Raw genomic sequence first — 13,877 nt, 5'->3', positions numbered from 1 at the left:
TAGCTGGAAACTCGAGTCTGTGGCTTGGACTTAAGTCACACTTTAGTCACAGAACAATGACTCGTGAACAGCTGACTGGAGACTTGACTTGGACTTGTGAAAAACAAGTCATTTTGGTACGGCATTCCCGATTACGTTCTCTCTTTACTACCCCACATGACGGCATGAAACACTACATTTTACTATTCACACTTCGTTCATTCCCAATCAATATGTGCTGCAGCAAACACACCAAGCTGGTGTTATTATACGCGTGTGATGATCTGAGGGCACATGTATTCAAGGTTGTTTTATTTGTATAGCACATTTAAAAACAGCAAGCATGGCTGACCAAAGTGACGCTCCTGATTGGTGACGGCCGGTTCCGCCCACTTTTTCGGTTTCAAAAATGCTCTTCAGAAACCTACGGGTGACGTCAGAGACACTACGTCCATTGTTTCATACAGTCTATGTTTTATACACATTTTTTGTTAATGTCGGCGCTCACTAGAAGACTACATTACCCATCATTGCTTGAGAACTACTGCAACTCAAATAGCTCAAAATACACAGAACACAGCACTTTTTTTTTCTCGTGGTGACTGTTCCTGAGTTGCAAGTGGTATATTTTTATATAAGATTTCAAAGTAATAGTTTTTGATAGTGTTTCCCAACCCTGTTCCTGAAGGCACATTAACAGTACACATTTTTTAACTCTTTCTAATTAAACACACCTGATTCAACTCATCAGCTTATTAGAAGAGACTCCAAGACTTGAAATGAATGGGTCAGATAAGGGAGATATCCAAAATGTATACTGTTGGTGTGCCTCCAGGAACAAGGTTGGGAAACACTGATTTAAGTAATACATTTTTAAAGAAGAAATCAGTTTTGAATAGAACAAAGACTTGAGACTTGACTTGTGAACATATCTGGCTCAAACAGTAGAACATTGCACTGGCAACACCAAGGGAATGGGTTTGATTCCCAGAGAATGCATGAACTGATAAAATGGAATGCAATATACATGCAAGTCACTTTGGATTAAAAAAAGAAATGCCCAGATGCATACATGTAAATGTTAACCACTAGCTTTTGCAGGCTACACTATAAGAAAAAATTCTATAGGAAAAGACACTGGTACTTTTCTGCCAGGACATTATCGGTTACGTTTATGTATATTTCATTCAATTTTACAGACCTTTCTGCGAGTGTAGCTAACATCTGCTGAAATAAAGTAATTTTCAATGTGGAACAAGTGAATACACTTTGATTAAAAAGATTGAATAACATGCACCAATGAATCTTACCCAATAAAGAATGTGCGTTAACAAAAGTTATAGTTCAGTTTTCCTGCAGTAGGGCACATGATAATGGATTAATGAGCTGTTTGTGGGTTTGCCAGTAACAAGCTGAGCGACTGGCCAGAATTACACAGTACGAATAATAACAAGGTCTCTGATATGGAGTGACAGGAGCAGCTCTGCATTTCCTGAGGACAGTCAGCCAGCGGTGTTTCGAGCTGATTAAAGATTGCTCTCTGGTGCTCTAATTAAAGTTTACTCTCTGGATAAACTGCTCAGATAAAAATTCAGTCGACTACGAGGCCGAGCTCCTCCGTGCAAGTTCAAAGGAAAGCTTAACAGAAATTCGTGAGGAGAACGACCAAAGATTATGATCAGAAATCCATTGGAAGGATGCCTTTAGTAAATAGGACAGGCACAGAAAGAGATGAACAGTCAGTAATGAACCATCTTCGCCATCCCACACAGCTGTTGATAAATATGACAGAGAGAGGCTGTTTATGTCTGTCTTGCTGTGTCTCCTTTGTTAAAGCACCTCTAAATGTGTTGTCATGCTCAACACTTGATCGTGTCGCTCAAACTGTGAATAATCCGTAGGATGACATGGGCTTCGGTTTTTCGTTGTGTTAAAAAACAAAAGGCTTCTCGTAACTGTACACAAACAGTACATCAGGGCCATTTGTATAGAAATTCATCAGGTAAAGTGTGTTCATGTGTGTTTAAAGGTGTGCAGGCCACTCTCAAACAGAAATCAATGTGCTATACTTAGCTTGACAGGGTGTATTATATAAACAGCACTCATACAGTGAGCAGCTTCTCTCAGAGACAGCACTTAAAGTAAGCACAGCTAACCCTTTCTTGAAATCGCTAATCTGAATCATCCCAAGAAATATCTCACATTTGACCTACGCTGTCTGACAGATTGAAAGGCAGATGTCTGTCTATCAGCCAGTCTGTTTGATCCCTTCAGTGAGGGGAATTTTTAGTCTATAAATTGACCATCAGTTTTTCCGGCAGCTGTGAATGCAATGACATTGACTAGAACCTGGAAATAGCAATAAAAAAACCCAACACAACAGCTACAAAACTGCAAATGCAATCATGTCTGTCCAGTGTTTTGTCTTGCTGAGAAAGTACAGGACGCCTCCACTAAGTATACACCTGCCCACACCAGTGTGGGACTCCTAGTAGGTGAGCGAGAAATAAAAACGATGTAAGGCATGTGTTTGTATGCTTTAGCTGTGGGTGGAGACTACATTAAATAACTAAAAAATAACTTTAAACTTAACAGACCTAGAGACTACTAACCCAGAGTTAATAATAATAACACTTAATAATAATAATTTTCATTGAGAACTTAAAGGTGCAATTTGTAATATTTTTGCAGTAAAATATCCAAAAACCACTCGGCCAGTGTTATATATTTTGTTCACTTGAGTACTTACAATATCCCAAATGTTTCTAACTATTTGTAAATCGTGAGAAAATTGCAATTTTAACCAAGTCTCAGGGACGTGTGAGGAGTCGCCTGTCAATTGCGTCGTACCCGCGTTACCCTCGGTTTCCGGTTTTATTTTGTAGAAACCATGAAAAACACCAAAGACTTTTAATATATTACACATTTTAATAGACAAGGGAACATCTGTTTTGATATATTTTTAGACAGAAAACGAATTATTGTTATATAGCTCAACACGTTTAGTCTTATTGTTTAAATCTAATTTTCTTGATTTTTTTGCGAGTACCATGCTTTACCATGCCTCAGAGAAAAACACTATTTTGTGAAGTAGCTAACAGTATAATCAGATGCAGCTTTATTTTTAGTAACAATAATACAGAATTTTCTCCATCTTACAATACGTTTTAACATTAATTGCATGCCATTTATTAACACAAGCCATCCAATATTTAATATAATATTCTAAAATCGATCTAGCTTGCTGCAGTTTGCAACAGTGTCTCACAGCAGCCGCCGAGTGAACGCACAGAGTAACGTTATAACATCATTTTCAGCACACTCAAATGTATCTAATATGATAAACAGAGCTGCGTTACCTTATACTTATGACCGGAAAAGCGGAAGCAGCGCCAGTGACTGTGGCATAATAAAAGTCCCGCTGCTCGTGAGGCGTGTGTTGCACAATCGCTCCAGCGGCCTCATTCAGCTCCCACAACACTCGGCCCTGCTCTGCTTCATACTACAGTAACGTTAATAATCGCATCCATGAACATGATTTCTTCCCGACTCCTATCCCTATTCTTTTTCCGTTGAGGTGGAGACCACATGTCCCAAGATTCCACTCTCAAACTTGGCGTCATCAAGCCACACCTTTGTTTTGAATAGGCCCCTAGCGACCTCTAGCGGACAAAATTATTACATACTGCACCTTTAACATTACATAAAAATATATAATGAATAATTGTTCAAATAAATAAATAATTACATGGAACGTGGAACATAAAAGAAGATATTCTGAACTGTTTTTGTTCATACAATGAACAAAATACCATTGACTTTCGTTATAGGAAAAAGAAAAAAAAAAGAAAACACAACACTCTTCAAAATATCTTCTTATGTGTCCCATAGAAAATAAAAAGAAATGTATACAGGTTTGGAATGACAACAAGATGAGTAAATGGTGACAGAATTTTAATTTTGGGGTAATATGGGGTATTTGACCCTGTAAAGCCTGACATATGAAATAATAGTCAGAAAAAAAAAAAAATTTAAATGAAAAATTATTGGACCTTAAAAATCTTTAAAAAAAAAAAAAAAAAGTCTAAAAAACATTTTGAGTATTTGTAATATTGAGCTGATACTGAGACAATAAGCACAAATAAATGTACAAAAGGTTAGGATAATCAAGTAAACCTAGTAAGTTGCTTTTGTCCAGTAACACTAACAGTATAAAAGTTAATCTTGCATTTACATTATAAAAAATTCAAAGCAAAAAGTCACGTGTACCACGATCTGACATTTATAGAATTATACTAAAAGGACTTTTATTTGCTAAAACGTTTAAACTATCAGTCAGATGACAGAAGGCCTGTGGAAGCTTGTGTACAACAGGTTTTTCAGCAAAGTTTTTCACCAAACCCATAAGAGACTTTCGTTCATCTTCGGAACACAAATTAAGATATTTTTAATAAAAACATGAGTGATTTCTGTCCCTCCAGAGACAGCTTCACAATCACTTTGACACTTCAAAATGATCATAAAGAGAACGTAAAACTAATCCATATGAATTGAGTGGTTTAGTCCAAATTTTCTGAAGAGACTGATATCTTGCTGAACAAATTTAATTTAGGTTTTTATTCACATATAAACATTCATCAACACATGCTTGCTTGACGAACCAATGAGGTTCATTCTCTTGTTACGCAACACGTGTCAGCTTCTGCAAAAACAAGTGAGGTTTGTTCTCGCGCGTCAAACAGGTTCGGGGTGCACGGGGGGTGGCTACGGGACCCGAGCCACTGCCCCTTTGCCCTCTTTGGGCAGAGATGCACCTCAGTATATGAGCGGACTCAGCGGACTGGATTTCAATCCACGCTAAATGGATTCTATAATGACTGCTGCTCCAGATCCAATCCGGGGTTTCCATTTCTGTCTCGCAGATTTCTGCCTTTCACGGTTATACAAGAAAGCAAAAATATTGATACATATATTGGTGTTTATTCTCATTATGGGTTGCTAATGATAGATTGACAAAAAGTCACATTAATACTTGATTTGTCCCCACTCTGACGAGAGTGATTTTTGCTGCGCGGACTCCGCAGACAAAACGTTGCGGCACAAAAAAATGCACTATAAACCTATTTATCAACATGATCTTTTGCAATACATTTATAAAGCAGCACAAAATACTGAAGTGAACTAATCACAGTGCTTGAAAAAGGTCTACTGGGATTGATGTAGAATGAACAGGGCTTAAACACGCAGTAAACAGTACAGTAAAGCTGACACAGTCTGGAAATTTAAGCAGTTTATTTAAGATTTACACATTTCAATTATATGACAAATTTTCATCAAAATGAATGGAGTAATCTTTAAATGATACAGGCTATGTCATGTTTCAGTAGGGGCAAAACTGCCACCAAAATGAATGAAAATGCCTCAAAGTTCAAGATATGGGAGCAAAAAAAAATCCCCTCTGAGTTCCTTTTTAAACAAGATATCATACGAGCTAGAGAGCTGTGATTACCAGCATGATTGCAAATGTGATATTGATTTTATACAACAACAGTTCAATAATAAAAGTTTTTAGACATAATACAGTCAATTTTCGCCAACACAAATAATTCCAAACAAACACAGCAGAACAGATGCGCGTTCCGAGCAACACTCAGTGGGGTTGTTTTGAAACAAATCAATTCAATTGATTCAATGACTCACTAATTTAAGCAGTGACTTACCGCCACCTACTGGAAATATTGCCCCTTAATGGAAAAGCTAATTTCTGACACTGTTTAGGATTTAAAATAATATTGATATTAATACATCAAAATAACCCATGTGATTGTGATTAACTTCATGATTTAGCAATATGATTTTTCTCACACACCACCTTTATTTTGAGGGTATTATTGCAGTAATGTCCATTTTACTTCATTTTAATGTTATAAATAATTACAGAAATCTCTCCGATTTTATTAAAAATATCTTCATTTGTGTTCCGAAAATGAACGAAAGTCTTACAGGTTGGAACGACATGAAGGTAAGTAAATGATAACAGAATTTTCATTTTTGGGTGAACGATCCCTTTAATTAACATATAACACTTAGTTAGACAATAGTTAGAAATTACATTAGAATTAAAGAAAATTCTATTTTTTTATATATGCTCTCCACTGACCTTCTGATTGAAAACCCTGGCAGCTAAAGAATCAACATAACCAGCATAATGTCTATAACTTTTAATTTATTTCAAAACTATCATCAAACTTTGCATACTGCAGTATATTTATCCTTAAACCAGACCAGTAATGAAACCTTTGCAAACATGTGTCAAGCTGGCATATTTTCCCTCACCCCGGGGTTTCTTAAAGGATTAACAGGCTGAATGGTGAAACTGATGACTGGCACACCAAGCACTCGAAGCGAAACCGATTCCATGCTTTTATGGATCACGTCTGCGAGTGTCTGCTGAGAAACAGCCGCCTGACTAGATGTGATGAGCCGCACTCTCTGAGCCTGCTTCCGCTAAGCCTGCCAAACAGGAAGGGACGCCCATATATGGGCACCTCTATTGTCTCCAAGGCACAGCTCCCTTAGCCGGCATCTCCATGACGACCGGATAGAACTCTGAGCCAAACCTCTACTCATAGAGATTCAACTCGTACAATTTAAAACAATCATATAACAGACGACTTGGCAACTGGAAAAAATACCAACCAGCAGCTTCTAGAAGTCTCTGCCTCTATCTTATAGAGGTGAGGATGCAAAGGCGGCGTTTGTTGGAAAACTAGTGCACAGATACAAAGAAAAGCATCAATAGGCAGTGCATGTGTTTCTGTTTTATCCATAAACAGCTGACAAAAATGTTCTAGAAACACTCGTTCATACCTGCGCATCTAATATCTAATAAATAAGCAAGTAGTTGATGCACAGTCTGGTTTGCAGTACAATTTAGACTCTGCATTCAATCCAAACTACCATGTTTTTTAACACTAACATGATACTAAATCTATTATCTTTTTGGAATATGGAGTAGTATGTATTGTAACATGGCATTTAAATATGGTAATCACCAGTGCAAACTGGAACAAAAGCAAACCGCATAGTGCCTATAATTCAGATCACACACAACGGTGTTCATTGCACAACAGTTGATGTGGATCTGCAAAACTGAGTCACACTACCCCCCTCCATCTCTCTCTTTTTTTCTCTCTCTCTCTCATCACCCCATCTACCTCCCTCCCCCATGCCTCAATATCTCATATCTCTCGTCTTTGACTCCTCTCCATCAGGATGTGCCCTTCTGAATCAGACAGCTATATCTGAACGCAATTCTACCTCGAAGCCAGCAAACACACTCCGCTCCAGGGGTGCACACACAGAGGGGTGCTTTATTGCACGGAGAGCTGTCACACACGTATGACTTCCTATTAGTTTGTGTATTATCTGATGTGAGAAGTTAATTATATTCTTTTACCAAATGTTCAATCAACAGAGAGAGGATGTTTGAGAAGGGAGTTCACATGCACATAGGAAACTATTCAGAGAAGCATTTGCTGTTGCAAAAACACGCATATACATGCACATGTGATCATTACCTGATCCGGAGGGAGACTTGCTGCGTCTGGAGAGGGCAACACTTCTGGGAGAGCTTCTGTTTAAAGACCCCATCTTGCCATAGGACGATGATTTAACCACTCGGCACTCTGTCACAGAACAATATCATATTAGATAGCGAAGTCCAAAAGTCTGAGAAACTAATGAAAATACTTCTACTTTGCTGATACTTTGGCAGCTAAAGAGTTAACATGCAAGAAAGAAGGTCTGGAAGAACATGAGGCTAAGAACATGGTGCTGTCAACTTTTAGGGTGATTAAAGGCGCAGTATGTAAGTTTCACCTCTAGAAGTCGCATATTCCTTGACGCTGTGAAGGAGCGTGGAGCGATGGAGTGACATTTTCACCTCCACTGCCGATGGAAATCAATCCGACGGGACTAACAAATCATGTTCATGGTGGATGAGGTAATTAATAAAGTTTTATAACTTACGTTTGATCACATTATTTTGTTTCATTCTAATGAATTAGCCGCAAGTAACGGAATGTTTAATGCTAAACTCCTACTCATATACATGTCACTTTATTTATCTAATTAAATGATGGGGTAATGCAGCACAGTTTTACGTGTTCAAAACAACCATGCTAAAAAAGGCTGACTTAGTAACTTAGTACAACACATACTTAACTACACTGCCGCACCCAATGAATTCCTGCGTCTTACCAGAAGATGGTGCCCGCAGCTCAATCATCCATCCTTTTTCCAAACCACTGGTCCAATGTGTCATACAGGTATAAATTTCCTTTTAATTGATTATTAAATTATTTAATTTGGGTTTATACATACTAGTTTCCATGACACAGTACAATCTAGGTTTCAAGCGAATATTAAACGGCAAGCTCAAAATATGCAAAAGCTACAGCCCTTCTGGCACTCAGTGTCCGAATTCAGTCACTCATTTTCATTCACTCCTTCAAGTGGACTATATTAGTGAAATAATGTAGGGAATAGTGAAAGAAGGTATTTGGGTAGAAGGTATTTCGATTTCGAACACTTCGCTGTGTAGCCATGGGCTGCATCTGTAAACTTAGGCAGCGCACTTGTTGCCTCACTGCCCTATCAGGCAATGACTTTGCAGGCAGCATTTGCGCATGAAGGCACCTCACAAAACTGATTTTGGACTGACTTCTGAGGCAGCGTGTGGTTTAATGAACTACAGCAAAATAGCACAAGCTTTGGTGATAACTAATTGATATTTCATTACTACGATAGTAATTTCTTGCTAGAAATTACATCAAAAGTAGAAATCAATGGTCAAAAATGTACTTTTAAACAAACAGACCACCAACCGCAACTTTCAGATGTCATCTTTATTTTTTATCTCAACTGTCATAGAATGGAAAGCACAGGATTTTGGGATATCAAAGGCAACTAAGGATACAGCTCATCTATGCTGCCTTCAAAAATCGATCAGATGAAGGCATCTCATGAGACAGGAAGTGAAGCTAACTTTGGATTTGGATGTGCCTTGATGCTTTCCTACCTTGAAATGCATCCTCAGAAAGCAGCATTTTTCAGTTTTCGGATGCAGCCCTGGTTTCTACAGCAGTGAAAGCGGAAACCGAGGAGAAGCGCAATGAGGACGTAACACGGTTTTCAACTGTGAATTTCTTCGAATTTAAATGTTGGAAACATTTGGGATAATGTACAAAAGTTAACAAAATACATAACCCAGTACTAGCGGTTTTTGGATATCTGAATGCAAAATTTTACATATTGTGCCTTTAAAATAATAGCTGATTCATTATTTCAATAGTTTTTACTGTCACACCAACAAATGACTGTCTAGTTTGATTGCAATCTCAAATCCTCTTTAAAAGTCCTCTAAAACTCAAACTCTACCCGAAGATAATCCTTAAACTAAAGCACTAAATTAATCCTCCTTCAAAAACAGTCTGCTTGTTGAAGCACATTTATGCAAGTGTGATCAAAAAGATGGCAGTGCTACATGTGAAGAAAAGGCCTTAACCCTAAATACAGATCAGAGGCTGGGGATTAAATTAGATTCTCTGCAGACGAAGTGTTGCCTAGCCCCTCGCATGCTCCATGTTTACCGATCCCACTTTTGCTTTTTCTGCAATAACCCTGTGTACATAATACATTCAGAGAGCAATAAGACTGTGACACCAGGTATGACAGTAAATGCCACAGTCTATTAAGGCAGGATTTCTTGAAGGGTAGGATGCCACTCCACTCTTTGTCTCCATGGAGTTGCATTTAGAGAACAAGTTTCACCCCTTGACTCTCCAGTACTAACAAATCACCTCCTTATATAATACACAGTTTTAAAAATATGCTTTCTCACAATTAATCACAGCCTTACATAATCGTCTTCATCAACAGTAATGATTTCATAACTTTGAGTATTATGAATCAAATAAAAATGAACATGGGATATCACTGACAGAGTGCTGTTATGGGCTACCATTCTGCTCATATTATATTAAATATGCGTTCTTCGGGGAAATCATTGTCATCAAAGGCTGCCATTTTGGCTCCATCCATCTTGCTATCGGCATGGTTCATATGTTCCTCTCGGCTCTGATCAAAACTCATTAGAACGGCACGTGTCCCTCTACTAGTGCCTTGATAATTAAATCTCTACTCATGATTGACTGCACTCGCTCTAATTCACCATGATAAATCATCTGATATTCATTAAATTTGTTCTGTACAGTGCAGCTGTAATTCAGTTATGGCCACTGGTAATAACTCATTCAGATAGATAGATAGATAGATAGATAGATGACAAGACAGACATTCATATACATAGATAGATGTTATTTGGTTATAGCCACTGGCAATAACTCAACAGAATTATGAATGAATCAATCAAATAGATAGATAGATAGATAGATAGATAGATAGATAGATAGATAGATAGATAGATAGATAGATAGATAGATAGATAGATAGATAGATAGATAGATAGATAGATGGCAAGACAGTCAGATAGATAGATGGCAAGACAGTCAGATAGATAGATGGCAAGACAGTCAGATAGATAGATAGATAGATAGATAGATAGATAGATAGATAGATAGATAGATAGATAGATAGATAGATAGATAGATAGATGGCAAGACAGTCGGATAGATAGATAGATAGATAGATAGATAGATAGATAGATAGATAGATAGATAGATGGCAAGACAGACAGACAGACAGACAGACAGACAGATAGATAGATAGATAGATAGATAGATAGATAGATAGATAGATAGATAGATAGATAGATAGATAGATAGATAGATAGATAGATAGATAGATAGATAGATGGCAAGACAGTCGGATAGATAGATAGATAGATGGCAAGACAGACAGACAGACAGATAGATAGATAGATAGATAGATAGATAGATAGATAGATAGATAGATAGATAGATAGATAGATAGATAGATAGATAGATAGATAGATAGATGGCAAGATAGATAGATAGCAAGACAGTCGGATAGATAGATAGATAGATAGATGGCAAGACAGACAGACAGACAGACAGACAGATAGATAGATAGATAGATAGATAGATAGATAGATAGATAGATAGATAGATAGATAGATAGATAGATGGCAAGACAGACAGATAGATAGATAGATAGATAGATAGATAGATAGATAGATAGATAGATAGATAGATAGATAGATAGATGGCAAGATAGATAGATGGCAAGATAGATAGATAGATAGCAAGACAGTCGGATAGATAGATAGATAGATAGATAGATAGATAGATAGATAGATAGATAGATAGATAGATAGATAGATAGATAGATAGATAGATGGCAAGACAGACAGATAGATAGATGGCAAGACAGATAGATAGATAGATAGATAGATAGATAGATAGATAGATAGATAGATAGATAGATAGATAGATAGATAGATAGATAGATAGATAGATAGATGGCAAGATAGATAGATGGCAAGATAGATAGATAGATAGCAAGACAGTCGGATAGATAGATAGATAGATAGATAGATAGATAGATAGATAGATAGATAGATAGATAGATAGATAGATAGATAGATAGATAGATAGATGGCAAGACAGACAGATAGATAGATGGCAAGACAGATAGATAGATAGATAGATAGATAGATAGATAGATAGATAGATAGATAGATAGATAGATAGATAGATAGATAGATAGATAGATAGATAGATAGATGGCAAGACAGACAGATAGATAGATAGATAGATAGATAGATAGATAGATAGATAGATAGATAGATAGATAGATAGATAGATAGATAGATAGATAGATAGATAGATGGCAAGATAGATAGATAGCAAGACAGTCGGATAGATAGATAGATAGATAGATAGATAGATAGATAGATAGATAGATAGATAGATAGATAGATAGATAGATGGCAAGATAGATAGATGGCAAGATAGATAGATAGATAGCAAGACAGTCGGATAGATAGATAGATAGATAGATAGATAGATAGATAGATAGATAGATAGATAGATAGATAGATAGATAGATGGCAAGACAGACAGATAGATAGATGGCAAGACAGATAGATAGATAGATAGATAGATAGATAGATAGATAGATAGATAGATAGATAGATAGATAGATAGATAGATAGATGGCAAGACAGACAGATAGATAGATGGCAAGACAGATAGATAGATAGATAGATAGATAGATAGATAGATAGATAGATAGATAGATAGATAGATAGATAGATAGATAGATAGATAGATGGCAAGACAGACAGATAGATAGATGGCAAGACAGACAGACAGACAGATAGATAGATAGATAGATAGATAGATAGATAGATAGATAGATAGATAGATAGATAGATAGATAGATAGATAGATAGATAGATAGATAGATAGATAGATGGCAAGATAGATAGATAGCAAGACAGTCGGATAGATAGATAGATAGATAGATGGCAAGACAGACAGACAGACAGACAGACAGATAGATAGATAGATAGATAGATAGATAGATAGATAGATAGATAGATAGATAGATAGATAGATAGATAGATAGATTGCAAGACAGACAGATAGATAGATAGATAGATAGATAGATAGATAGATAGATAGATAGATAGATAGATAGATAGATAGATAGATGGCAAGATAGATAGATGGCAAGATAGATAGATAGATAGCAAGACAGTCGGATAGATAGATAGATAGATAGATAGATAGATAGATAGATAGATAGATAGATAGATAGATAGATAGATAGATAGATGGCAAGACAGACAGATAGATAGATGGCAAGACAGATAGATAGATAGATAGATAGATAGATAGATAGATAGATAGATAGATAGATAGATAGATAGATAGATAGATAGATAGATAGATAGATAGATAGATGGCAAGATAGATAGAGAGCTAGATAGAAGGATAGATAGATAGATAGATAGATAGATAGATAGATAGATAGATAGATAGATAGATAGATAGATAGATAGATAGATAGATAGATAGATGGCAAGATAGATAGATGGCAAGATAGATAGATAGATAGCAAGACAGTCGGATAGATAGATAGATAGATAGATAGATAGATAGATAGATAGATAGATAGATAGATAGATAGATAGATAGATAGATAGATAGATAGATAGATAGATGGAAAGACAGACAGATAGATAGATGGCAAGACAGATAGATAGATAGATAGATAGATAGATAGATAGATAGATAGATAGATAGATAGATAGATAGATAGATAGATAGATAGATAGATAGATAGATGGCAAGACAGACAGATAGATAGATGGCAAGACAGATAGATAGATAGATAGATAGATAGATAGATAGATAGATAGATAGATAGATAGATAGATAGATAGATAGATAGATAGATAGATAGATAGATAGATAGATGGCAAGACAGACAGATAGATAGATAGATAGATAGATAGATAGATAGATAGATAGATAGATAGATAGATAGATAGATAGATAGATGGCAAGATAGATAGATAGCAAGACAGTCGGATAGATAGATAGATAGATAGATAGATAGATAGATAGATAGATAGATAGATAGATAGATAGATAGATAGATAGATAGATGGCAAGACAGACAGATAGATAGATGGCAAGACAGATAGATAGATAGATAGATAGATAGATAGATAGATAGATAGATAGATAGATAGATAGATAGATAGATAGATAGATAGATAGATGGCAAGACAGACAGATAGATAGATGGCAAGACAGATAGATAGATAGATGGCAAGACAGATAGATAGATAGATAGATAGATAGATAGATAGATAGATAGATAGATAGATAGATAGATAGATA

General features: G+C 36.2%; 1 protein-coding gene across 6 annotated transcripts in view; it reads right to left on the bottom strand.

Moving 5' to 3' along the window:
- Window positions 1-13,877, bottom strand: part of dclk1a (doublecortin-like kinase 1a) — an 81,352-nt gene that overhangs the window by 23,005 nt on the left and 44,470 nt on the right. For 5 of the 6 annotated variants that reach the window (XM_067399205.1, XM_067399199.1, XM_067399203.1 and 2 more), the window contains exon 4: window positions 7,560-7,667. In XM_067399205.1, coding sequence (XP_067255306.1) covers window positions 7,560-7,667 — 108 coding nt within the window. Of the gene's footprint in view, window positions 1-2,316; window positions 2,329-7,559; window positions 7,668-13,877 lie in introns of all 6 variants that reach the window. The other variant, XM_067399201.1, reaches the window with a different exon arrangement.

The sequence above is a fragment of the Chanodichthys erythropterus genome, chromosome 10 (assembly GCF_024489055.1).
Source record: "Chanodichthys erythropterus isolate Z2021 chromosome 10, ASM2448905v1, whole genome shotgun sequence".
NCBI classification, from domain to species: Eukaryota; Metazoa; Chordata; class Actinopteri; order Cypriniformes; family Xenocyprididae; genus Chanodichthys; species Chanodichthys erythropterus.
The sequence above is the reverse complement of the archived record's forward strand: the minus strand, read 5'-3'. Positions and strand labels throughout refer to the sequence as shown.